At 50.7% G+C, this 27,273-nt stretch overlaps 1 protein-coding gene across 1 annotated transcript in view; it reads left to right on the top strand.

The window, feature by feature from the left end:
* The first annotated feature begins 6,903 nt into the window (after positions 1 to 6,903).
* Positions 6,904 to 27,273, top strand: part of NAPRT (nicotinate phosphoribosyltransferase) — a 95,943-nt gene continuing 75,573 nt past the window's right edge. The window contains exons 1-3 of the mRNA XM_060243167.1: positions 6,904 to 7,123; positions 18,148 to 18,275; positions 22,124 to 22,206. Coding sequence (XP_060099150.1) covers positions 6,904 to 7,123; positions 18,148 to 18,275; positions 22,124 to 22,206 — 431 coding nt within the window. The remainder of the gene's footprint in view (positions 7,124 to 18,147; positions 18,276 to 22,123; positions 22,207 to 27,273) is intronic.

Genomic DNA, 27,273 nt, shown 5'->3' with positions numbered 1-27,273 from the left:
ATTTAATTTCAACCCATTAGTTCTGGTCCTACCTTCTGAGGCCACAGAAAACAATTCCACACCATCCTCTATATGACAGCCCTTCAAGTACTTGAAGATGGTGATCATATCACCTCTCAGCCGCCTCCTCTCCAGGCTAAACATCCCCAGCTCCTTCAGCCTTTCCTCATAGGACTTGGTCTCCAGACCCCTCACCATCTTCATCGCCCTCCTCTGGACCCGTTCCAGCTTGTCTATATCCTTCTTAAAATGTGGTGCCCAAAACTTGAACTCAATCCTCCAGTTGAGGTCTTACCAGAGCGCAGAGTAAAGCGAAACCATCACTTCACATGATCTGGACACTAGATTTCTGTTGATACAGCCCAAAATCACATTTGCCTTTTTAGCCACCGCATCACACTGTTGACTCATGTCCAGCGATGGTCCACTAAGACCCCTAGATCCCTTTCGCACAGACTACTGCTAAGGCAAGTCTGCTAAGACATGCACCTGCTGATGTGGCCTTGGGTCAGCCACAAGTTCTCTTGCCCTTAGCAAGCCGGACGGTTAGATTCAAGTCTCTTAGCATCTTAGAGACCCGCAGGACTCTCAGCGTATGAGCCCTTGAGCATCCAAGCTCTCTGTGTCAGGCACAGTAGAGCAGAAGTCTCAATGGGAGGAAACTTTGACACTCAAAAGCTTATGCTGTTACAACTCTTGTTGGTCTCCCAGGTGCTGTGGGACTCAACTCTTAACTGTTGTACTGCAAACTGACACAGCTATCCTGTGACGCTGTCTTTAGCCAAGGACAAAAGGGTGTGTTTAGAGAAGACTCCACTGTTTTTTTGGTCTCTGGGAGGAGTGGGCAGTGCACGTCTCACCCCGGCATTTAGCGACCGCATTGGATATGAGATTACCTTGTGGGTTCCACGTTCAGTCTTCGCTGATTAGATTTAACAGTGCCCAGCTCCCAGAGAGACCATTGGCACATCGCAGCAACAAATGCTTCTGGGACTGCCATGACGGAGCTGTCGGAAGCGGTGCTGGGTGTTCGGAAGAACGGCTGGCTGGGCAAACAGAGCAAAACGGGCACACTGGCTAGGTTTCTGGCTTCCCAAGCCTGAGCCTTCTATTAGAATGTTTTTGCTATAAACAAAAGTTCCCTCTTACTTCCTTGAAATTTGAGAGAGTGGCAGTTAAAGGTACGTTCATACTGTGCTTTATTCTTCCTCGCTGAACAGGTGAGCAGGCCCTCAGGTGTAAAGCTCAGGGCCAGCGGTGGCGTAGCGTTCTCACCCTGCGCAACAGGTGTGTTTAGAGGCCTTTCCCCTGGTGGGTCAATCTCCTGTTTCTGGGGAAGGTGGGGAAATGCAGGTGGCTTCACTCATCCCAGTGCAATTGTGTTCTTTGAGTTACACAGGAGGCTGAGTTTTAACCCAGCTGAAAACTGGGTTGGGTGGGGGGAGTGTAGTTAGTAGCTCTGCCAAGAGTGAGAGAAAAAGTCTCAATGATAGCGGAACACTAGGGGCCACGTGTGGGGAAAGCGAGACGCACACCTCAGTCCAAAATCGTGCGGCCGGCCGTCCGCCTGCGTTCTGTGCAACCTCGTTTTTGTGAGCCCCTGTCCATCTGAACATATCCCCTCCTCTAGGAGACGAGGGAGACAATTTGCTAAGGTTTAATGCTTCCTTGGCTGATCTGGGCAGGTAGGAAGAAGTCCAAGGTGCAATCTTGGGGTTGTCGTACAGAAGCAAGCCAACTCTTGCGTTATTTTTATAAATTATATGTCGTTTTATTCGAATTCTGCCAAAAGGTTTAATCTACAGGCATCACAATGCTCCGAAATCACAGCAAAGAACCAAGAAAACGAGCTTACTGTTCAACACAGGGGTGTCAAACATGCGGCCCGGGGACCAACTCAGGCCCTCTGAGGGCTCCTATCAGGCCCCCAAGCAACTGGCTCTTGTCTGTCTCCTTCTCCCTCTCTCTTGCTTCCTTCTGCATCACAGCTTGCTTTACAAGGCTTGCTCAGTCGCGCAGGAGCTACAGAGCAAAACCTCGATTTTCTCCATTGGTTGAGGCTCCTCCCCCTCCTGGTCCCCTAGGGAGGGAGGGGAAGAGCCAGAGCTTCCTTTGCCCAGTTCCCTGGATCCCATGGGAGAGATTCAAAGAAAGCACCTTTAAGACCAACAAGAGCTAATGTTTTAAGCTTGTTTTATTTTAAAGGGTTATTTTAGTCGTGTTTTGTCTGTGTCCTTTATAAAGTTTATATCTCTGCTACCTAATCTTAAAATAGGTACACACACGGCCCGGCAAGGTCTCATTTATATCAGATCCAGCCCTCATAACAAATAAGTTCAACACCCCTGACCTAAAACATTTTCAAGACCTGTGTTTAGTGGCACAAACCTTAAGCTTAAGAGCCAAAAGGCCATAGTTTATGCATTCTCTACTTCGCTTGCTATTGTGAAATAAGCATATCATGGTTCAGGACTTCAGTCCAGAATCCAAGTTAGCCCCCTTTCTTTAAGCTCTTAGCCCAATTATAGATTTCTGGCCAAGCAGCATCAGGTGATGACGACACCCAGTTGGGACACCTTCGTGCTGGAACCCTCTAGAAAGTGACCTCATCAACCCTGGATCCTCCCCTCCCCTCCTATGGGTGGCAGGTTCTCATCCGAAGCTAATTTTCTCATTTCCAGCTCTGGCCTTGAAGAGGATAAGGGCTGTGCTGGGCAGAGAGACTGATTAGCAACACCTGCCGGGTCAAACCAACCTCCCCTGCCGTTCACATTAGGTCAGGGGTGCTTTGCCTCAAGGGGGCCCTGAGCCAAAGGTAGCCACATTTGATTTGTCAAAAGAGCACATCCCAAGTGGTTTCTCTTCCTGCTTTTAAGCTTCCTCGTCAGGATGTGGAATGGTATAACACAGCTTGATGTGGGAAGCCAAGTTGGGTCGGCACATGAATGGGAGGCCACCAAGGAAGACGTTGCAGCAGAAGGGAATGGCGACCCACCTCTTGTTTCATCACCTGCCTCCACAACCCTGTGAGGGGTCACTGTAAGTCGGTTCTATGAACATATGAAGCTGCCTTCTACTGAATCAGACCCCACCCGGGTCCATCGAAGTCCGTCTTGTCTACTCAGACTGGCAGCGGCTCTCCAGGGTCTCAAGCTGAGGTTTTTCACACTTGCCTGGACCCTTTTTAGTTGGAGATGCCGGGGATTGAACCTGGGACCTTCTGCTTACCAAGCAGATGCTCTACCACTGAGCCACCGTCTCTTCCCTGTAGTACATATGAACCTATGAAGCTGCCTTCTACTGAATCAGACCCTCGGTCCATCAAAGTCCTTGTCTACTCAAACTGTCAGCGGCTCTCCAGGGTCTCCAGCTGAGGTTTTTCACGCCTACTTGCCTGGACCCTTTTTAGTTGGCGATGCCAGAGATTGAACCTGGGACCTTCTGCTTACCAAGCAGATGCTCTACCCCTGAGCCACCGCCCCTCCCTAAAGTCAGTCTTGTCTACTCAGACTGGCAGCAGCTCTCCAGAGTCTCAAGCTGAGGTTTTTCACGCCTACTTGCCTGGACCCTTTTTAGTTGGCGATGCCAGAGATTGAACCTGGGACCTTCTGCTTACCAAGCAGATGCTCTACCCCTGAGCCACTGTCCCTCCCCAATAGTGACTTGAGGGCATCTCACACACACAAATACATGCAGGTCCATGCAGGGGGAAGTAACAACCTAATCTCGGCAACAAAGCAGCCCCGTGCTGGGATGGGAGCCCACCGAGGAAGGCTCTGCAGGGGAAGGCCGCCTCTGCTTCTCGCTCGTCTTGAAAGCCCCTTGTGTGGGGGGGGAGGTGTCCGCCATAAGTCGGTTGCTGCTTGATGGTCGTGCACGCATCATTTCATGTCCTGGGCCAGAGCTCCACGGGGAGTAGGGTTGCCAATCCCCAGGTGGGGGCAGGGGATTCCTTGCTTGGGAGGCCTTTCTCCCCCCCCCCCACTCCAGGATCATCAAAAAGGCAGGGGGAGGGGAGGGAAATGTCTGCTGGGAACTCTTATTATGCCCTATGGAGACATTCCCATAGGAAATAATGGAGCTTTGATCTGTGAGTATCTGGGGCTTTGGGGGAGCTTTTTCTGAGACAGACACCAAATTTCCAGCATAGCATCCAGTGCCTCTCCCTAAAATACCCTCCCAAGTTTCAAAAGGACTGGACCAGGGAGGCCAGTTCTATGAGCCCCCAAAGAAAGCGCCCCTATCCTTCATTATTTCCAATGGAGGGAAGGCATTTCAAAGGCCAGCGGCCCCTTTGAATGTGACGGCCGGAACTCCCTCCGGAGGTCAATCGAGCTTGTCACACCCTTGCTCCTGACTCCACCCCCAATGTCTCCTGGTTCCGCCCCCAAAGTCCCCAGATATTTCTTGAATTGGACTCGGCACCCCCCTATGGTTGTTTCCAGAGCAGGCAGCGAGGGCGCCCCAGCTCCAGGCTTCAGCTGCTCTTAAGGCGCCCCGAGGAGAGGCGCGTCCACCAAACCGCTTGGGGTGTGGCCACGGCTGCTGCTTGCAATAGGCTTTTTTGCTTTCCGTTGTGGGGAGGCCAAGGCGCTTCCCAGAGCCTCTGCGTCCCGAGGCAGTCTACCGTTCTGCATGCCAGGCGCCTGTAGGGTTGCCAATCCCCAGGTGGAGGCAGGGGATCCCCTGCTTTGGAGGCCCCCCCTTCAGGGTCATCAGAAAGGGAGGGGGATGTCTGCTGGACACTCAATAGTATTACTACTCTCAATTGTTCCCTACGGAGACCGATTCCCATAGGGTATAATGGAGAATTGATCTGCAGTTACGTGGGGCTTGCGGCCCCATGGCGCGGAGTGGTAAAGCAGCAGTACTGTGGTCTGAACACTCTGCTCATGACCTGAGTTCGATTCCGGCGGAAGCTGGATACAGGTAGCCGGCCCAAGGTTGACTCAGCCTTCCATCCTTCCGAGGTCGGTCAAAGGAGTCCCCAGCTTGCGGGGGGGGGGGGTGGAGATGACTGGGGAAGGCAATGGCAAACCACCCCGTCAAAAGTCTGCCGTGAAAACATTGTGAAAGCAGCGTCACCCCAGAGTCTGAAACGACTGGTGCTTGCACAGGGGACCTTTCCTTTTCCTTATATGGGGCTCGGGGAGGGGCTGTTCTTTGAGGCAGAAGCACCAAATTGGCCGCAAAGCATCCAGTGTCTCTCCTCAAAACACCCTCCAGGTTTCAAAAGGATTGGGCCAAGGGGTCCAATTCTATGAGCCCCCAAAGATGTTGCCCCTATCCTTCATTATTTCCAATAGAGAGAAGGCGTTTAAAAGGAGCATGATCCCTTACAATGTGCTGGTCAGAACTCCCTTTGGAGTTCGATTGTGCTTGTCACCCCCTTGCTCCACCCCCAAAGTCCCCAGATAGTTCTTGAACTGGACTTGGCAGTCCTTGCAGTCCCTTTAAACGTGACGGCCAGAACTCCCTTTGGCATTCAATTGTGCTTGCCACACCCTTGCTCCCGGCTCCACCCCCAAATATTTCTTGAATTGGACTTGGTAGTCCTTGCAGTCCCTTTAAACGTGACGGCCAGAACTCCCTTTGGAGTTCAATTGTACTTGTCACCCCCTTGCTCCCGGCTCCGCCCCCGAAGTCTCCCAGCTCCACCCCCAAATTCCCCAAATATTTCTTGAATTGGACTTGGCAGTCTTTGCAGTCCCTTTAAACGTGATGGCCAGAACTCCTTTGGCATTCAATTGTGCTTGCCACTCCCGGCTCCACCCCCAAAGTCTCCCGGCTCCACCCCCAAATATTTCTTGAATTGGACTTGGCAGTCCTTGCAGTCCCTTTAAACGTGATGGCCAGAACTCCCTTTGGCATTCAATTGTGCTTGCCACACCCTTGCTCCCGGCTCCACCCCCAAATATTTCTTGAATTGGACTTGGTAGTCCTTGCAGTCCCTTTAAACGTGACGGCCAGAACTCCCTTTGGAGTTCAATTGTACTTGTCACCCCCTTGCTCCCGGCTCCGCCCCCGAAGTCTCCCAGCTCCACCCCCAAATTCCCCAAATATTTCTTGAATTGGACTTGGCAGTCTTTGCAGTCCCTTTAAACGTGATGGCCAGAACTCCTTTGGCATTCAATTGTGCTTGCCACTCCCGGCTCCACCCCCAAAGTCTCCCGGCTCCACCCCCAAATATTTCTTGAATTGGACTTGGCAGTCCTTGCAGTCCCTTTAAACGTGATGGCCAGAACTCCCTCGGCATTCAATTGTGCTTGCCACACCCTTGCTCCCGGCTCCACCCCCAAAGTCTCCCGGCTCCACCCCCAAATTCCCCAGATATTTCTTGAATTGGACTTGGCAGTCCTTGCAGTCCCTTTAAACGTGATGGCCAGAACGCCCTTTGGTGTTCAATTGTGCTTGTCACCCCCTTGCTCCCGGCTCCGCCCCCAAAGTCTCCTGGCTCCATCCCCAAAGTCCCCAGATATTGCTTGAGTCGGATTTGGCAACCCTAGCGGGGAGCGTTCCCGAGAAGAGCCCCAGCAGGCGGCGAGGGCGCACGGGCGCCAGGGCGCACGGAGGAGAGGCGGGTCGGCCAAAGCGCGCCCCGCTCGGGTGGTGGCCGCGGCTGCTCTTTGCCATAGGCTTTCTTGTTTTGGAGGGGAGGAATGGGGAGGCCCAGGCGCTTCCCGGAGCCTCCGCGCCTCGAGGCGGCCTCCCTCGGTGCGTGCCAGGCGGCCTCCCTGCGCGCTTCCCCCGGGGTCCCCCTCTTGGTGCCAAGCGGCGAGCCTCGCCAAGAGGCGGCGCTGCGGAGGAGCGCGCAGCCAGTCCCCCGGAAGGGGGCGGAGAGCTCGGGCCCCAGTCCCCACGTGCAGCAGCAGCAGCGGCAGCGTCGCCTCCCCGGGCGCAGCGATGGGGCCTCCGGCGGGCCGCTTGCGGGGCTCCTTGGCGCTGCTCACCGACCTCTACCAGTTCACCATGGCCTACGGCTACTGGCGCGCCGGGCGGCACCGCGAGCCGGCCGAGTTCGAGCTCTTCTTCCGCCGCTGCCCCTTCCAGGGCGGCTTCGCCCTCGCCGCCGGCCTCGGCGAGTGCCTCGCCTTCCTGCGCGCCTTCCGCTTCTCCCAGGCAGGTAGGCGGCCGGGCGCTCGGCGTGCGCGCAGAGGCTCTCTTGCAAGCCTTGGGGGGGGGGGGGATGCCAGGTGCCTGTAGGGTTGCGAATCCCCAGGTGGAGGCAGGGGATCCCCCGGTTGGGAGGCCCTCCTCCCCTCTTCAGGGTCGTCAGAAAGTGGAGGGGGTTGGGAAATGCCTGCTGGGCACTCCGTTATTCCCTAAGGAGACCGATTCTCATAGGGTAGAATGGAAAATGGATCTGCGGGTATCTGGGGCTCTGCGGTGGGGCTGGTTTTTTTTGGGGGGGGGCGGTGTATATGCTCCAGATTTTCAGCATAGCATCTGATGCCTCTCCTCAAAAAACGCCATCAAGTGTCGAAAAGATTGGACCAGGTGATCCAGTTCTACGAGCCCCCAAAGAAAGTGCCCCTGTCCGTCATTCCAGATGGATGGAAGGCATCTAAAAGGAGTGTGGTCCCTTTAAATGCGATGGGCAGAACTCCCTTTGCAGTTCAGTTCTGCTTGTCACACCCTTGCTCCTGGCTCCACCCCCAAAGTCTCCTGGCTCCACCCCCAAAGCCCCCAGATAGTTCTTGAACTGGACTTGGCAACCCTACGCTCGGCATGTGCGCAGAGGCTGTCTTGGACCGGGGAGGGGGGGCAGGCGGAGGAGGATGTTGTTCGGAGGTCCCGTCAAACTCCGGCTCCCTCTTGGTTTCCGCCTAACCTTCCTCGCAGGGTTGTTGGCAGCAGGGCAAAATGGGTAGAGAGGTGGGCACACTGCCCCCCCCCCCCGCCTTCGTGGAGGAAGAGGGTCTGGTGAAGGGGAGCTGTTTCCATGCTGCGTGCAAAACGGCTGGCAAGGGACTCAAAAAGGTCTGCTGACATCAATTATTTAGAACAATGGAAAAACAACAGCCCAGGAAAGAAGACTTAAGAATCCCTGGTGTTATTGGGGCCAAATGAGGAATGCCCCTGGGGTGGCGCTCCTTTTGCCACATACCATTCTTTAGTCAGATCCAAGCGGGCAGCCGTCTTGGTCTGAAGCAGTAGAACAAAGCAAGAGTCAAGTGGCACCTTTCAGACCAACCAATTTTTATTCAGAACGTAAGCTTTCCTGCGCTCTCTTAAGCACACTTCATTCTTTAGTCGGTTGCTGGCCTACTCCCCTGCCTTCCTCCTTTCTCCCTCCCCCCCCTTTTAGAAAGGGGGAAAGAGAACCAGATTGCTTTTTTTAAAAAGGCCTGCAGATCACCAGTGTCTGTTTGCCATGTGGGGAGTGCATGGGACAGCTGAGCAGAACTGCCCAGAAATGTCTCTGTCGTTTCGTAACAAAGTTTGCTTCCAGTGGCGCTTTTAAGACCGACAAAGTTTTATTCTGGGTATAAGCTTTCATGCGCAGGTGCTCTTCTTCGGATACTTCTTCATATCTGAAGTAGTATGCATGCACACAAAAGCTTATACATGGGATAGAGATGGTAAAGAAAGAAGTATTTTTCTCCCTTTCCCACAATGCAAGAACTCGTGGTCATTCAATGAAATTGGTGAGCAGTCGGGTTGGAACGGATAAAAGGAAGTACTTCTTCACCCAAAGGGTGATTTAACACATGGAATTCACTGCTGCAGCAGGTGATGGCAGCTACAAGCATAGCCAGCTTCAAGAGGGGAATGGATAAGCATATGGAGCAGAGGTCCATCAGTGGCTGTTAGCCACAGCTTATCATTGGAACTCTCTGTCTGGGGCAAGTGATGCTCTGTATTCTTGTGCTTGGGGGGGGGGACAGTGGAAGGGCTTCTAGACCCACTGGTGGACCTCTTGATGGCACTTGGGGTTTTTTTTGGCCATTGTGTGACGCAGAGTGTTGGACTGGATGGGCCATTGGCCTGATCCAACAGGGCTTCTCTTATGTTCTTATATCAGAAATAAAACTTCCGTGCCCCTGGTTCTGCTGCTTCAGCTACCCATCTGAACAAGATATTACAGTTTGACTGCACTTGGGAGCTGCACCTTTCCTCTTATAACTAGGCAAACAAAAGTCCTAGAAGCCTTTAAAAAAGAAAAAAGAAAAACATGGAACCTACCACATTGTTGCAGTAATAGATTATTGTACTGTTATAATAGAAAGCTACCTGTCCCATCCTTTTAGTTAAAAAACAAAAAGGCATCTGGTGGAGGGAGAGGAAGGTAACTGGGGCACTGCTGAGGCAAGGAAAGCGTAGCGAAGACTTGAACACAATACTCCAGGTGAGGTCTTACTCTGCTCTGGCAAGACCTTACCTAGAGTATTGTGTTCAGTTTGGGGCACCACATTTTAAGAAGGATATAGGAAGCTGGAACAGGTCCAGAGGAGGGCGACGAAGATGGTGAGGGGTCTGGAGACCAAGTCCTATGAGGAAAGGGTGAAGGAACTGGGGATGTTTAGCCTGGAGAGGAAGCGGCTGAGAGGTGATAGGACCACCATCTTCAAGTACTTGAAGGGCTGTCATATTGGCACCAGGGACCGATTTTGTGGAAGACAATTTTCCCACAGACCGGGGGGGGGGGGGGAGATTGGTGGTGATGGTTTTGGAATGATAACAATTGTGCACTTTATTTCTATTGGTTTGGTGTGGTGGTTAAGCGTGTGGACTCTTATCTAGGAGAACCCCACTCCTCCACTTGCAGCTGCTGGAATGGCCTTGGGTCAGCCATAGCTCTTGCAGAGCTGTCCGAAGAGCAGCTTCTGGGGAGAGCTCTCTCAGCCCAATCCACCTCACAGGGTGTCTGCTGTGGGAGAGGAAGGTTAAGGAGATTGTGAGCCACTCAGAGCGGAGTGCAGGATATAAATCCAATGTTGTCTTATTATTATTATTATTATTACTACTACTACATTGTAGTATATAATGAAATAGCTATACAACTCATGGCCCAGTTGCTAACAGGCCACGGACCGGAACCAGTCCATGGACCGGGGGCTGGGGACCCCTGATATAGAGGGTGGTGTGGAATTGTTTTTTGTTGCCTCAGAAGGTAGGACCAGAACGAATGGGTTGAAATTAAATCAGAAGAGTTTGCGGCTCAACATTAGGAAGAACTTCCTGACCGTTACAGCGATTCCTCAGTGGAACAGGCTTCCTCAGGAGGTGATGGGCTCTCCTTCCTTGAAGGTTTTTAAACAGAGGCTTGAGGGCCATCTGACAGCGATGAAGAGCCTGTGAATTTAGGGGGAGGCGTTTGTGAGTTTCCTGCATTGTGCAAGGGTTGACAAGATGACCCTGGAGGTCCCTTCCAACTCTTCTATGATTCTAACAGACTTCCTCCTCGGAAGGTGGTGGGCTCTCCTTCCTTAGAGGTTTTTCAACAGAGGCTAGAGGGCCATCTGACAGCAATGAGGATCCTGTGAATTTAGGGGGAGGCGTTTGTGACTTTCCTGCATTGTGCAGGGGTTGACTAGATGACCCTGGAGGGCCCTTCCAACTCTGTGATTCTGTGACGGCTTCTGTGTAAATGCTCAGCTGATGCAGCAGCAGTGACAGCTACACAGAAAATTGCTTTTGTATGGAAGTAGCCAGAGCAATCCCCTGAACAAGGTTACCACCCTGAAAAACAGCAGTTTCGGTCCAAAACTGAAAGATTTGGTGAGAATCCAGCATTGTAGAAACAGACAGCCGGGGGAGTCAAGCATTACCAACTTTTGCTTTCAGAACGATCCGGATCCTTTTGTTCCCACATTTTCCCTTGTTTTGCTGTTTTCAACTAATGCTGGCATTTTCTAAACAGCAGATTGCATGCTTGGAGGAGAATGGAATTTTCTGCCTCTTGCTCTGGAGCGGTTGTGGAGCACTGTGTCCTGCAGACAGGGATCGGGCAGCTATTTTCTGATGGCTTCGTGTTGGCAACTTTCCACGCTGATGTTGGATTATGCAACTGAAGTCTGATTGCTGGGCTGGGCAAAGGCTTTCAGTACATTTCCATAACCGGGTGGAGGTACATTGTAAAGTCCCTTGTGTTTAACACGGAGAGGAGCACGGAGAGCAGAGGAGAGGAAAAGAAAAGATAATGTCTCCTTGATTATAAGGTTCTGGGCGTGGGACACAGAGGTGATGCTCCTGAGGCCCCCCACCAGTGTTCCCTCGAAGCTGAGTTAGTGTGAGCTAGCTCACAGATTTTTAGCCTCCAGCTCACGCATTTTTGCCTTAGCTCAGGAAGGAGGACCCCAGAGCACCATAATTGATGCAGCAGCTCACAACTTTCATGCCAGGAGCTCACAAAGTAGAATTTTTGCTCACAAGACTCTGCAGCTTAGAAGAAGACTGCAGATTTATACCCTGCCCTTCTCTCTGAATCAGAGACTCAGAGCGGCTTACAATCTCCTATATCTTCTCCCCCCACAACAGACACCCTGTGAGGTGGGTGGGGCTGAGAGGGCTCTCACAGCAGCTGCCCTTTCAAAGACAACTGGCCGTGGGCTGTTAATAAATCTAAATCTAAAGACAATTCTTACAAGAGCTATGGTTGACCCAAGGCCATTCCAGCAGCTGCAAGTGGAGGAGTGGGGAATCAAACCCGGTTCTCCCAGATAAGAGTCCGCACACTTAACCACTACACCAAACTGGCCCTGTTCTTTCTAAGTTGAGTGAGCGTGAGCTAGCTCACAAATTTTTAGCCTCCAGCTCACACATTTTTGTCTCAGCTCAGGAAGGATGACCCCGGAGCACACTAATTTATGCAGCAGCTCACAACTTTGATACCAGTAGCTCACAAAGTAGACTTTTTTCTCACAAGACTCTGCAGCTTAGAAGGAACATTGGCTGCCACCACTGTGAACAACTGCCAACTGTCACCTTATAAAGCTTTTAAGCACATAACTCAATCTCAGCTTGGATGCTGTTGTGTGATTCAGAATGCTGTTGAACATATGAAGCTGCCTTATACTGAATCAGACCCTCAGTCCATCAAAGTCAGTATTGCCTACTCTGACTGGCAGCGGCCCTCCAGGGTCTCAAGCTGAGGTTTTTCACACCTACTTGCCTGGACCCTTTTTAGTTGGAGATGCCGGGGATTGAAACTGGGACCTTCTGCTTACCAACCAGATGCTCTACCACTGAGCCACCGTCCCTCCCCTTGTTCTTGGTTTGCTAATTTTATTCTATCGTTTTTAAATTTAAACTGTTGTTTAGCTTATGTTGTGTTTTTGTTTTTAATCGTTTTTGTGAGAAAGGGAGAAAAGGACTTCTTTCCCTACTTTCTCCATCCCATGCAGAATCTTGTCAACCTCTATCATGTCACCCCGCAGTCGACGTTTCTCCAAGCTAAAGAGCCCCAAGCGTTTTAACCTTTCTTCAAAGGGAAAGTGTTCCAAACCTTTAATCATTCTAGTTGCCCTTCTCTGCACTTTTCCCAATGCTATATCTTTTTTTAGTGCGATGACCAGAATTGTACACAGTATTCACACAGAAGAACCCAAGAGAAGCCATGTTGGATCAGGCCAATGGCCCATCCAGTCCAACACTCTGTGTCACACAGTGGCAAAAAAAAAAAAACCCTATGCCATCAGGAGGTCCACCAGTGCAGCTAGAAGCCCTCCCACTGTGCCTCCCCGCAAGCACCAAGAATACAGAGTATCACTGCCCCAGACAGAGAGTTCCATCAGTATACTGTGGCTAATAGCCACTGATGGACCTCTGCTCCAGATGTTGATCCATTCCGCTCTTGAAGGTGTCTATGCTTGTAGCCGCCGCCACCTTCTGTGGCTGTGAATTCCACGTGTTCATCACCCTTTGGGTGAAGAAGGACTTCCTTTTATCAGTTCTAACCTGACTGCTCAGCAATTTCAGAGAATGCCCACAAGTTCTTGTATTGTGAGAAAGGGAGAAAAGTACTTCTTTCTCTACCTTCCCTATCCCACGCATAATCTTGTCAACCTCTATCATGTCACCCCGCAGTCGACATTTCTCCAAGCTAAAGAGCCCCAAGCGTTTTAACCTTTCTTCATAGGGAAAGTGAGTGCTGAATGCTGGGAGAGCCACTGAAGTACACAGGAAAGTGTTGGATTGCTGGTATGAGCCCTCACAGGTTCACGTGCAGAAGATTGCCTCAGAGAGCCAATTTGGTATAGTGGTGAAGTGCCCAGACTCTTATCCGGGAGAACCGGGTTTCATTCCCCACTCCTCCGCATGTACCTGCTGGAATGGCCTTGGGTCAGTCATGGCTCTCGCAGAACTATCCTTGAAAGGGCAGCTTCTGTCAGAGCTCTCTCACCCCCACCCACCTCACAGGGTGTCTGTTGTGGGGGAGGAAGATAAAGGAGATTCAGAGTGAAGGGTGGGATATAAATCCAGTATCATCATCTTAGAACCATTGGCAGCAGACGCCAACAAGCAGCTCCAAGCCCTCAGCTGCTGCTGGCGAACAATCGGGCTTATCACTTGTTTTGCTGCGACTTGAGGCATAGCTAGGCTGAGTTTCAGCAGCCAACCTCTTCCACAGTATCCTTGAGGCTCGGAGATCTCCCTCCCAGGCGTCCAGTGACTCAGTGGATTTTTTGCAGGTTGCATCATATCCCAGTTGTGGCTTGTTGCCAGAGGAGAGTCCTGTGTACCTTCGCAGTGTAAGGACTTCAAGGCAATTAGAAAATGTGCCCAGACTCACTTCTCTGACAGCTCTAGAGGGAAAAGAACCGGCTCTTCCTTTCTACTCCAGAGACGTATCTTCTAGTGCTGCCAAGTCCCAGACAAGCTCTTATTGGAGCTTCATAGTCAGAGGAAGGGAACAAATCTTTATAAACTCTCAGGCCACTGTGAAGGGTAGGCAGCTGTCCCTGTTGCCTCTCTGTTCTACCTCCAAGACCTTTCTGGCTTCAGCAAAGCAGCAGCGGATGTGGTGACTGTAACAAAGGAGTCTTCGGGAGTTTTCCTGATTGTTTTTTTTTTTTGCAAAATTATCTTTTAAAAGATGGTAAGGAGAACATTGGTAGAAGAAGGCAAGTGGCCGATACTGGAAGTCCCCAGACTTCCCACTTCATTATCTCAAATATGGAAGAAGCTGCGGGGAGTCAGTTTGGTGTAGTGGTTAAGTGTGCGGATTCTTATCTGGGAGAACCAGGTTTGATTCCCCACTCCTCCACTTGCAGCTGCTGGAATGGCCTCGGGTCAGCCAGAGCTCTCTTATCTGGGAGAACTGGGTTTGATTCCCCACTCCTTCACTTGCAGCTGCTGGAATGGCCTGGGGTCAGCCATGGCTCTCTTATCTGGGAGAACCGGGTTTGATTCCCCACTCCTCCTCTTGCAGCTGCTGCAATGGCCTAGGGTCAGCTATAGCTCTTGCAAAGCTGTCCTTGAAAGGGCAGCTGCTGTGAGAATGCTCTCAGCCCCGCCCACCTCACAGGGTGTCTCTTATGGGGGAGGAGGATAAAGGAGATTGTGAGACGCTCTGAGACTCTGAGATTCAAAGTGGAGGGCAGGATAGAAATTCAATATATTATTATTATTTATAGAAGTCGTCTGACACCTTGAAAGTTGAATAACATTTGATGTCGTTGTTAGAGGTAGTTGTGTTCTAAAATTAAACTGGTTTGAACTGAGCATGTAGAACTGAAAAAAAATTATGGGATGTAATAGAATTTTTCATAATCTGTTTCTGGACCTCTCAGCTGAAGATGATGCTGAAATTTAGGTGGATCTTTAACAAGGATTGCCACCTTCCTGGAAGACAGAAGGTCTCAGAACTGCTATTAGCCATGGTAGCAAAATAAATGTACAGAGGGAGCATACCTTGGAATACCAGTTGCTGGAGAACACACAGAAGGCGGGCCCTTTAGCGGCCGTGCCTTCTTCATGGACTTCTGATTGGCCATTGTTAGAAACAGAATTCTGAACATGGTGGTCCTTTGTTCTGATCCACCCAGGCCATTCTTTATTGATTTTAAAGATAACTATTGAAGATGCGGGAAGATGGAAAATTCTGAAAAACTGGAGAGCCAGCTTGGTGTAGTGGTTAAGTGTGCGGACTCTTACCTGGGAGAACCAGGTTTGATTCCCCACTCCTTCACTTGCTCCTGCTGGAATGGCCTTGGGTCAGCCATAGCTCTTGCACAGTTGTCCTGGAAAGGGCAGCTGCTGGGAGTGCTCTCTCAGCCCCACCCACCTCACAGGGTGTCTGTTGTGGGGGAGGAAGATAAAGGAGATTCTGTGCAGCTCTGAGATTTGGAGTGGAGGGCGGGATGTAAATCCAATATCATATGAACATAAGAAGCTTCCTTACACTGAATCAGACCCTGGGTCCATCAAAGTCAGTATTGTCTACTCAGACTGGCAGGGGCTCTCCAGGGTCTCAAGCTGACATTTTTCACGCCTATTTGCCTGGACCCTTTTTAGTTGGAGATGCCGGGGATTGAACCTGGGACCTTCTGCTTACCAAGCAGATGCTCTACCACTGAGCCACCACCCCTCCCTAAAGTCAGTATTGTCTACTCAGACTGGCAGGGGCTCTCCAGGGTCTCAAGCTGACGTTTTTCACACCTATTTGCCTGGACCCTTTTTTTAGTTGGAGATGCCGGGGATTGAACCTGGGACCTTCTGCTTACCAAGCAGGTGCTGTACCACTGAGCCACCGTCCCTCCCCACAAACATATGAACATATGAAGCTGCCTTATACTGAATCAGACCCCCCTCGGTCCATCAAAGTCAGTCTTGTCTACTCAGACTGGCAGTGGATCTCCAGGATCTCAAGCTGAGGTTTTTCATGCCTTCTTGCCTGGACCCTTTTTAGTTGGAGATGCCGGGGATTGAATCTGGGACCTTCTGCTTACCAAGCAGATGCTCTACCACTGAGCCGCCGTCCCTCCCCTATAGGTTTTGGGAGATCAATTGTTCATCTGAACATATGAAGCTGCCTTCTACTGAATCAGACCCTGGGTCCATCAAAGTCAGTATTGTCTACTCAGACTGGCAGCGGCTCTCCAGGGCCTCCAGCTGAGGTTTTTCACGCCTACTTGCCTGGACCCTTTTTAGTTGGAGATGCCGGGGATTGAACGTGGGACCTTCTGCTTACCAAGCAGATGCTCTACCACTGAGCCACCGTCCCTCCATCCCTCATCTTCTTCTTCTGAGCATTCCAGCAAAACCAGAAGCCTCGGGACTCGTCCACACCATGGTTATATTTTACTGTGTTTTATTGGAATATATTAATCACAGCATTCTGGCCTTGTGATAATTATGTTTTGTTAATTTTTTTTAAAAAAAATCCAAGTTCAAAGTGCACGGTGTCGCACATGCCTGTCCCCCTGGCTTTTCAAATTCCGCTGATGAGAGTCATCTTGTTTTTTAAAAAAGCTTCTAAAAAGCTGTTTTGGAGCTGCCAGGCCTTCCAAAGAAAGGCATTCAGCCAGGAACGCCTCAATACAGGCCTGTTGTGCAAACTTGGTGCCTGCAGAGCGACCTGCTTCTCGCCTGGGCCAAGAAAGCAATCAGATAGTAAAGTTGCGCTTGCTTGGGCCCAGTGCTGCACACGGGAGTTCTCTTAAAGAGCCACAAGCTCTTTCCCTTTGCAATGGAGACAGCTCAATGGTGCCCCACGGAGAGGAAGCAGATCTTGCAAGCTGTGCATGAGTCAGCAATGCGATGTAGGTGCAAAGGAGGACAATGTGAAGCCGTGGCTCAGTCCTCAGCCAACAGGGAGGCTGCAAGCAAGAAATTAGGTGGGAAATGAGATTGCAGAGGGCAGCTGTGAATCTAGATAACTCATACTATAGTATTCCCCATTTCTATATGTGTGTGTGAAAGCTGGACAAGTTCCTCCCAAGAAGATTGGGTTCCCTTTCTTTATCTTCTCTCACAACAAGACTACTGAGGTAGGTTAGGCTAAGTGAGGTAGGAGAGAGCCAGTTTGGTGTAGTGGCTAAGTGCGCGGACTTTTATCTGGGAGGACCGGGTTTGATTCCCCACTCCTCCACTTGCACCTGCTGGAATGGCCTTGGGTCGGCCGTAGCTCTCGTAGGAGTTCTCCTTGAAAGTGCAGCTGCTGTGAGAGCCCTCTCTGCCCCACCCACCTCACAGGGTGTCTGTTGTGGGGGGAGAAGATATAGGAGATTGTAGGCCACTCTGAGTCTCTGTCGTGTTGGCTCAGGCCAATGGCCTCTCCAGTCCAACACTCTGTGTCACATAAGAACATAAGAGAAGCCATGTTGGATCAGGCCAGTCACACAGTGGCCAATATATGTGTGTGTATACACACACACACACACAAACATACATATATATATATATATATATATATATATATATATATATATATATATATATATATATATACACATAGATATACACTGTGGCTAATAGCCACCGATGGACCTCTGCTCCATATTTTTATCCAATCCCCTCTTGAAGCTGGCTATGCTTGTAACCGCCACCACCTCCTGTGGCAGTGAATTCCATATGTTAATCAGCCTTTGGGTGAAGAAGTACTTCCTTTTATCCGTTCTAACCTGTCTGCTCAGCAATTTCATTGAATGCCCACGAGTTCTTGTATTGTGAGAAAGGGAGAAAAGGACTTCTTTCTCTACTTTCTCAATCCCATGCATAATCTTGTAAACCTCTATCATGTCACCCCACAGTCGACGTTTCTCCAAGCTAAAGAGCCCCAAGCGTTTTAACCTTTCTTCATAGGGAAAGTGTTCCAAACCTTTAATCATTCCAGTTGCCCTTTTATGTTTTGGAAGCTAAGAGAGTCTGGATTGCCGAACAAATGCTGAAAAAGCACTATTTTCCCTTTGAACTCATTAAACTGTCTTATACTGAATCAAATCTTTGGTCCATCAAAGTCTGTCTTGTCTACTCAGACTGGCATCAGTTCTCCAGGGTCTCAGGTATTTCTCACCACCTACTGTCAGATTTTTTAATTGGAGGTACCGAGAACTGGGCGTAGGACCTTCGGCGTGCCAAACAGATGCTCCAGTTTTAAAACAGGATAGATTTTTTAGCAAAAGGTTTGAAGCTTAATGTAAAAAAACAACCAGCAATTTTCTGCTCCTCTCTCCTCTCACTCTTTTGGATCTTTCCTTTCAGATATTGAGTATCTGGAGTCAGTCCTTCCCATTACTACGGAGAAAGCTTTCTTTGACTACTTGCGCACCGTGGATGCATCTGAAGTCTCCGTCTCATCGGTACCAGAGGGCTCTGTGGTCTTCTCCAGGGTGGGTAGAACTGGGAGAATTTTTGGAACTTATGGCACCGCTTTCAAGTATTTTGTCACCCCCTCATGTCATCCTGCGTGGCTGCTGGTGGGATCCAAACCATGTGTCTGAAGTAGTATGTGTGTGTACACAAAAGCGTATACCGGGATATCAAAAATCTAGCCTGGGAGCCAAATCAGGCTTTCAGAGGGCACCTATCAGGCCCCCGAGCGACTGGCTGTCATCTGCTTCCTTCTTCCTCTCTCTTGCTTCCTTCTGCATCACAGCTAGCTTTGCCAGGCTTGCTCAATCACACGGGAGCTACATGCAGGGGTGTCAAACATACGGCCCAGGGGCCGAATCAAGCCCCAGAAGACTCCTGTTAGCCCCCGAGCCTGGCTGTCGTCTGCTTCCTTCTCCCTCTCTCTTGCTTCCTTCTGCATCACAGCTTGCTTTGCCAGGCTTGCTCAATCACACAGCAGAGCTACAGAGCACAACCTCTGTTTTCTCCATTGGCTGAGGTTCCTCCCTTGGGAAGGGAGAGCTTGCTTTGCCAGGCTCTCTCAACCGCACAGCAGAGCTACTGAGCCAAGTTTCTCTTCCTTCTATTGGCTGAGGCTCCTCCCCCTCCTGGCCTCCTGGGGAAGGAAGGAAAGAGCCAGAGCTTCCTTTGCCCAGTTCCCTGGATCCCGTGGGAGAAATACAAAGAAAGCAACTTTAAAACCAACGGGTGCTAATGTTTTAAGTTTTTTTTAAAAATGTTAATTATATTTTAGTCCTTTATAAAGTTTATATCTCTGCTATCTAATCTTAAATAGGTACACACCTGGCTCCACCCAACAAGGTCTCATTTATATCTTATCCGGCCCTCATAACAAATGAGTTTGACACCTCTGACGTATACCTTGAATAAAACTTCGTTGGTCTTAAAGGTGCCCCTGGACTTGAACTTTGTCCTTGTGGCACATGTAACACGCATACCTGATGGGTCAGAGACAACTGAAGGAAGGTGGAAACCTGTCTTCCTCCCCACCCCACCTCATGCTACGGGAAAGGAAAGGTCCCCTGTGCAAGCACCAGTCGTTTCCGACTCTGGGGTGACGTCGCTTTCACGTTTTTACGGCAGACTTTTTACAGGGTGGTTTGCCATTGCCTTCCCCAGTCGTCTACGCTTTTCCCCCAGCAAGCTGGGGACTCATTTGACCGACCTCAGAAGGATGGAAGGCTGAGTCAACCTCGAGCCGGCTAGCTGAAAACCCAGCTTCTGTCGGGGATCGAACTCAGGTCGTGAGCAGAACTTCGGACTGCAGTATTGCAGCTTTAACACTCTGCGCCACGGGGCTCTTTAAGGACTTAAGGAAAGGTCCCCTCTGCAAGCACCAGTCGTTTCCGACTCTGGGGCGACGTTGCTTTCACAACATTTTCACGGCAGACTTTTTATGGGGTGGTTTGCCATTGCCTTCCCCAGTCCTCTACGCTTTTCCCCCCAGCAAGCTGGGGACTCATTTTACCAACCTCGGAAGGATGGAAGGCTGAGTCAACCTCGAGCCGGCAACCTGAAAACCCAGCTTCTGCCGGGGATCGAACTCAGGTCGTGAGCAGAGCTTCGGACTGCAGTATTGCAGCTTTAACACTCAGCGCCACGGGGCTCTTTAAGGGCTTAAGGAAAGGAAAGGAAAGTTCCCCTGTGCAAGCACCAGTCGTTTCTGACTCTGGGGTGACGTCGCTTTCATGGCAGACTTTTTACGGGATGGTTTGCCATTGCCTTCCCCAGTCATCAATGCTTTCCCCCCAGCAAGCTGGGGACTCATTTTACCGACCTCAGAAGGGTGGAAGGCTGAGTCAACCTCAAGCCGGCTACCTGAAAACCCAGCTTCCATCAGGGATTGAACTCCGGTCGTGAGCAGAGCTTAGGACTGCAGTACTGCAGCTTTAACATTCTGCGCCACGGGGCTCCTATTTGGAAGGCATTAGGGCTGCCATATGCAAGAAACAACCGCATGGCACTTAACACACACGCACACACACACTTCACCTCATGCTACAGTCCTGATCCAAATTGGATCCCTGCAGAGTCTGGGAAATGAGTTTCTGGCAGCTGGCATCTCACTGAGGGGAAGGAGAGCAAGATTGGGGGGGAACCCAGGCCTGACTTTGAAAATAACATCCGGTTTCCTTCAGCCCTTCGTTTGCTTGGCCAAAGAACGGGCCCTGCTACTAATTTCACACTGGTTTCAGGAGGGAGGGTGGGAGAAGTCACATGGGAGTCTCGGGCCGTGCTGTGCCCTTGTACGCAAAGCACATGATGCCACAGATCATTTCTCCAGCAAAGTGAAATAGAAAAAAGAAAACCATAACGGATCAGGAGCTCTCACCCCAAAATATTTGTTCAGGAGCTCTTTATGTGGCCAGGTTTTTTAACTTAACACCTGGGGGCGCTTCGGAACACTTCAAGGAGCATTCTGGCTAAAGGCATGGCCTCTGAGAAACTGGGACAGGACCCTCAGTCGTCTTTGTTTAAATTATTAAACCATCCTGGTTCACAGTGCTGGATTAAACCCTGTGGGAGGCCCCTAGGCAGCCAAAATCTTGGGCAGCCCCTTGCAAATTCAGAGATGTAGTGCCCAGCCTGCTGCCTGAAGCCCCCACTTTCCCAAAAGTTCCTTTGACTAAATTGCAGGAGAGAGGCAAACTTGGCGACAACGCCAGCAGCAGCCGCACCCGGCACGTCGGGCAAAGAGCGGCTCAGATGCTGGCTGTGCGTGCAGGCTGGAAGGGCTGCAAGCGGGGGAAACCAGCGGTGGGGGTGAAAGCCAGTCTGGGGCCCCTAAAGGCATGGGGGCCCACAGGGCAGTGCCTGCTTGACCTAATTGTTAATCCAGCCCTGCTGGTTCATTTAGCGAGGTGGTTTAAATGATGATAGCGGCCCCGTGGCGCAGAGTGGTAAAGCAGCAGTCCTGTGATCTGAACTCTCTGCTCATGACCTGAGTTCTGTCCCAGCGAAAGCTGGTTCAGGTAGCCGGCCCAAGGTTGATTCAGCCTTCCATCCTTCCGAGGTTGGTAAAATGAGTCCCCAGCTCGCTGTGGGGGCAGTGTAAAAGACTGGGAACGGCAGTGGCAAACCACCCCGTAAAAAGTCTCCGTGAAAAGTCACCCCAGAGTCGGAAACGACTGGTGCTTTCACAGGGGACCTTTCCTTTCCTTAAATGATGATAAGAGCCCCGTGGCGCAGAGGGTTAAAGCTGCAGTACTGCAGTTCTAAGCTCTGCTCACGACCTGAGTTCAATCCCCGGCAGAAGCTGGGTTCAGGTAGCCGGCCCAAGGTTGACTCAGCCTTCCATCCTTCCAAGGTCGGTGAAATGAGTCCCCAGCTTGCTGGGGGGAAAGCAGAGAGGACTGGGGAAGGCAACAGCAAACCACCCCATAAAAAGTCTGCCATGAAAACGTGAAAGCAACGTCACCCCAGAATCGTAAATGACTGGTGCTTGCACAGGGGACCTTTTCTTTCCTTAAATGATGATAAGAGCCCCGTGGTGCAGAGGGTTAAAGCTGCAGTACTGCAGTCCTAAGCTCTGCTCACGACCTGAGTTCGATCCCTGGCGGAAGCTGGGTTCAGGTAGCCGGCTCCAGGTTGACTCAGCCTTCCATCTTTCCGAGATCGGTTAAATGAGTCCCCAGCTTGCTGGAGGAAAAGTGTAAAAGACTGGGGAAGGCAATGGCAAACCACCCTGTAAAAAGTTTGCCGTGAAAACGTTGTGAAAGCAACGTCACCCCATAGTCGGAAACGACTGGTGCTTGCACAGGGGACCTTTCCTTTCCTTAAATGATGAGATGCTGTGTGATGGGATCTTGCTGCTGTTTCTCTGCAGGTGCCGATCTTCCAGGTCAAGGGCCCTTTGCTGGTGGTGCAGCTCCTAGAGACCACTCTTCTGTGCTTGGTGAACTATGCCAGGTAAGGGCTGGCGGAAGAAACCACATCTGAAGAGCTGTGGGTGGGACAGGGTGTGTCTGCGTGCTGCAGAATTCTTCTTGATGCTTTCCCCAGAGGCTCTTCTGAATTGATACTCATTTTTCATTATCATATGTGATGGTGCGATACGGAGTATAAGGCGCTGCATATGCAAAGCATTTTCTGTCTCTGTCGGCTTCGCATGGAATACATTGGGTATTGTAGAGAGCCACCATGGAATAGTGGTTAGGGGGTCCGTCTAGGACAGGGGCGGCCAAATTGTGGCTTGAGAGCCACATGCAGTTCTTCCACACATATTGGGTGGCTCTTGAAGCCCCTGCCACCCCACCGGCCAGCTTGGAGAAGGCATTTGTCTCTTTAAGTCGGTTTGGTGTAGTGGTGAAGCGCGCGGACTCTTATCTGGGAGAACCGGGTTTGATTCCCCACTCCTCCACTTGCACCTGCTGCAATGGCCTTGGGTCAGCCAGAGCTCTCTTATCTGGGAGAACCAAGTTTGATTCCCCATTCCTCCACTTGCAGCTGCTGGAATGGCCTTGGGTCAGCCAGAGCTCTCTTATCTGGGAGAACTGGGTTTGATTCCCCACTCCTCCACTTGCAGCTGCTGCAATGGCCTTGGGTCACCCAGAGCTCTCTTATCTGGGAGAACCAAGTTTGATTCCCCATTCCTCCACTTGCAGCTGCTGGAATGGCCTTGGGTCACCCAGAGCTCTCTTATCTGGGAGAACCAAGTTTGATTCCCCACTCCTCCACTTGCAGCTGCTGGAATGGCCTTGGGTCAGCCAGAGCTCTCTTATCTGGGAGAACCGGGTTTGATTCCCCACTCCTCTACTTGCACCTGCTGGAATGGCCTTGGGTCACCCAGAGCTCTCTTATCTGGGAGAACCGGGTTTGATTCCCCATTCCTCCACTTGCAGCTGCTGGAATGGCCTTGGGTCAGCCAGAGCGCTCTTATCTGGGAGAACCGGGTTTGATTCCCCACTCCTCCACTTGCAGCTGCTGGAATGGCCTTGGGTCAGCCAGAGCTCTGGCAGAGGTTGTCCTTGAAAGGGCAGCTGCTTTGAGAGCCCTCTCAGCCCCACCCACCTCACAGGGGGCCTGTTGTGGGGGAGGAAGGTAAAGTAGATTGTGAGCCACTCTGAGACTCTGAGATTCAGAGTGGAGGGCGGGATATAAATCCAATATCATCTATAAACATCATTTTAGTTTGCCATGAGAAAAAAAGAATACATGAAATGAAAATGGGTTCAGTATATGTAATGAGATAAACCGCCAATATCCCTTATTTGAGTATGTCAATACAAAAAATGATTCTTTTAGGTAGAACAATTTTTTATTGATAACATATGGTAATAAATCTATTTCTTACGGAGAGTTTTTTTCTATTTGTTGTGGCAGAGCCAGTTTGGTGTAGTGGTTAAGTGCGCAGACTCTTATCTGGGAGATCTGCGTTTGATTCCCCCCTCCTCCACTTGCAGCTGCTGGAATGGCCTTGGGTTAGCCATAACTATTGCAGGAGTTCTCCTTGAAAGGGCAGCTTCTGGGAGAGCTCTCAGCCCCACCCACCTCACAGGGTGTCTGTTGTGGAGGGAGAAGATAAAGGAGATTGTAAGCTGCTCTGAGACTGATTCAGAGAGAAGGGTGGGGTATACATCTGTGGTGGTCTTCTTCTCTAAGTCAACCGGCGGCTTGAAGAATGCATTTAAAGTTGCTTTCTTTCCAATCCTCCCTCTGCACCTCCTTCCCTCCCTTCCTTCCTTCGTTCTTGTGGCTCTCAAATATCTGATGTTTATTCTGCGTGGCTCTTACATTAAACAAGTTTGGCCACCCCTGGTCTAGGATCTGGGAGACCCAGGTTCAAATCCATCCTTTCCCCTAGGAGATTGCAAGACGACCTGGGGCCAGTCACAGACTTCCAGCTTAGTCTACCTCACAGGATTGTCGTGAAGATAGAGTGGAAGAGAGGAGAACGATCTAAGCTGCTTTGGGGCCCCACTGGGAGAAATGTGGATGAAAATAAAGTATAGAAATAAATAAAATCCTCCCGGGAAGAAGCCAATTCCACGTCGTGCGAAGCTGCCCGAAATGAAACCTAAGAGCATCACTTTTTCCAAGATTTACACAAACCAAAATGTGACACTTTCAAAAGTTCTTTGAGGAAAGGAGGTGTGATCCTGGATGTGATATTCTGATGAAAGTATGCCGTCTGTGGAGCTAAGGGCAGTATCTTTTCTATGTGAATGTCAGGAGTGTATCTAAGCATCAGTGTTTGAAATTCAGGGAAATGTGCTTGGATCCCACAATACATCTCTGTTGATGGAAGGTGCTTTTCTCAGCAGAATGGAACTTCCTGGCCTCCTACAGCAGCACACAAGAATTCCCGCAGTGCTCCTCCTGGGGGATAGGGAACCCTCAAGAAAAAGAAGAAGAGATTGGATTTATACCCCACCCTATACTCTGACTCTCAGAGTCTCGGAGGGGTCACAATCTCCTTTTACCTCCGCCTCCCCCCACAACAGACGTCCTGTGAGGTGGGTGGGGCTGAGAGAGCTCTCCCTGAAGCTGCCCTTTCAAGGACAGCTCTGCGAGAGCTACAATTGACCCAAGGCCATTCCAGCAGCTGTAAGTGGAGGAGTGGGGAATCAAACCCGGTTCTCCCAGATAAGAGTCCATGCACTTAACCACTACGCCAACAGGTGGGATGAATTAGAGAGAAAATCTTTGGAAATTGCTCCCTTTCCATTAGCGGAAATTTCCCATGGGATGCAAGCCAACGTTTTCTAACGCACAGTCTGTTTGGGCTTGCCCTTTTGTGTGTTCAGTGTGCTGGCTTGTCTCTTCCAACCATCTCGAACACGTGGCTTTTAAATTTCTGTTTTGTTTCAAACCATTAAAAATTACGAGAACTATCATGCCTGCAAGTAAGTGGCTGTGGTTTTTTAAAAGCCAGCAGTAATGCAGCATTGTAATGTTCTGTCTGCTTCCTTCTTTTTCAAGGGTATATATGTATAGCAGAACCTCCCCACCCCCCTCACTAAATTGAATGAGTTGCAGTCTAGCAAGCCTGCTTTCCATGGTCTGAAAGTTCAGTTCTGGTTACACATGACTTTGATCTCTCCATACTGCCCACCCCCCTTGCAGGAGAAGAAGAAGAAGACTACAGATTTATTCCCTGCCCTTCTCTCTGAATCAGAGACTCAGAGCAGCTTACAATCTCCTATATCTTCTTCCCCTACAACAAACACCTTGTGAGGTGGCTGGGGCTGAGAGGACTCTCTCAGCAGGTGCCCTTTCGAGGACAACTCCTGCGATAGCTATGGCTAACCCAAGGCCATTCCAGCAGGTGCAAGTGGAGGAGTGGGGAGTCAAAGAAGAAGATATTGGAAGATAGTGAATTTATATCCTGCCCTATAATCTGAATCTCAGAGCGGCTCACAATCTACTTTACCTTCCTCCCCCCACAACAGACACCCTGTGCAATGGGTGGGGCTGAGAGAGCTCTGACAGAAACTGTACTTTCAAGGACAACCTCTGCCAGAGCTATGGCTGACCCAAGGCCATTCCAGCAGGTGCAAGTGGAGGAGTGGGGAAGAAGAAGACTGCAAATTTATACCCCACCCTTCTCTCTGAATCAGAGACTCAGAGCAGCTTACAATCTCCTATATCTTCTCCCCCCACAACAAACGCCCTGTGAGGTGGGTGGGGCTGAGAGGGCTCTCACAGCAGCTGCCCTTTCAAGGACAACTCCTGCAATAGCTATGGCTAACCCAAGGCCATTCCAGCAGCTGTAAGTGGAGGAGTGGGGAATCAAATCCGGTTCTCTCAGATAAGAGTCTGCACACCTAACCACTACACCAAACTGGAGGAGAACACATTTTGAGTGAACAACTTTGTCCTCTAATAAGGTGCAGTGTTCCCTCTAAGTTGAGTTAGCATGAGCCAGCTCACAGGTTTTTAGCCTCCAGTTCACCCATTTTTGTCTTAGCTCAGGAAAAATGGCCCCAGAGCGAACTTAATGTATGCAGTAGCTCACAAAGGAGAATTTTTGCTCATGAGACTCTGCAGCTTACTGGCCCAGGAGTAACTCCCTACAGGAGACCCCCTACCGGAGACCCGCACATTGGCCGCCCTGAGGGACATACAGCAAGGCTCTAAGTCGATCCGTGAGTATGTGGCCGAGTTCCACACCAACGCGGCTAAAGTGAGGGGGTGGAGTGAGCTGATGAAGATCGAGCATTTCACCCGGGGGCTGAATGCAAGTGTCCTGGATCGAGCCCTGCAGCAAGCGAGGCCAACCACCCTGGTGGGGTGGATACAGCTGGCGGGAGAGGTAGAGACCAACATGAAGAGAGTGGCCATGCATCGAAAGCAGCAGAACGGCAAGACGGGCCATGACCAGAAACCAGGGGTGAAGACGGAGGCGAAGAAGACCCAGGTGGGAGGAGGAGCAGGGAAGTCCTCGGCGATCCACAAGTGTTTCCGTTGCAGAGACCTGAACCACTTGGCCAGTGGCTGCCCTAACCCCCCTAGGCCAACGTCCACCACCACCAAGACGAGCACTCCGACTACAAAGAAGCAGACCAGCCGCCTTAAGGATGCGGCGAAAAGCAGCGCAGCCACGAGCTCGGTGCCTGACGAGGAGACCATTGTCATCAATGAGCTGAGTGAGATGTCCTGGGAGGACGAGCCGGCGGGAAACGAGGACGACCTGCTCTAAATGGTGCCAATCAGCAGGTCACCGACGAACCGGCACCACCCAGGGTGAGAGTAACGGGGTTGCTATATTTTGTACCAGTAATTTTGTTAAACAGCAGACTCAAGAGGTTCATACAGGTGAAAGCCTTGATTGACTCGGGGTGCACGAGGGACGTAATCACCCCTAAACTGGTGGACGCGTTGGGGCTTCCCGCGACGGCTTTGCTGCATGCCATCCAGTTCAAGCAAATGGATGGGTCAGTGATGAGGGGGAAGCCATGTGGGTTAGAGACTCAATTAGTACCAGTGGGCATTAAAGACCACTGGGACCAGGAGGCTTTTGTAATAGCCCCATCC

Source organism: Heteronotia binoei, chromosome 7 (assembly GCF_032191835.1).
Source record: "Heteronotia binoei isolate CCM8104 ecotype False Entrance Well chromosome 7, APGP_CSIRO_Hbin_v1, whole genome shotgun sequence".
In the NCBI taxonomy this organism is placed as follows: domain Eukaryota; kingdom Metazoa; phylum Chordata; class Lepidosauria; order Squamata; family Gekkonidae; genus Heteronotia; species Heteronotia binoei.
This window is presented reverse-complemented; position numbering and strand designations above follow the sequence as displayed.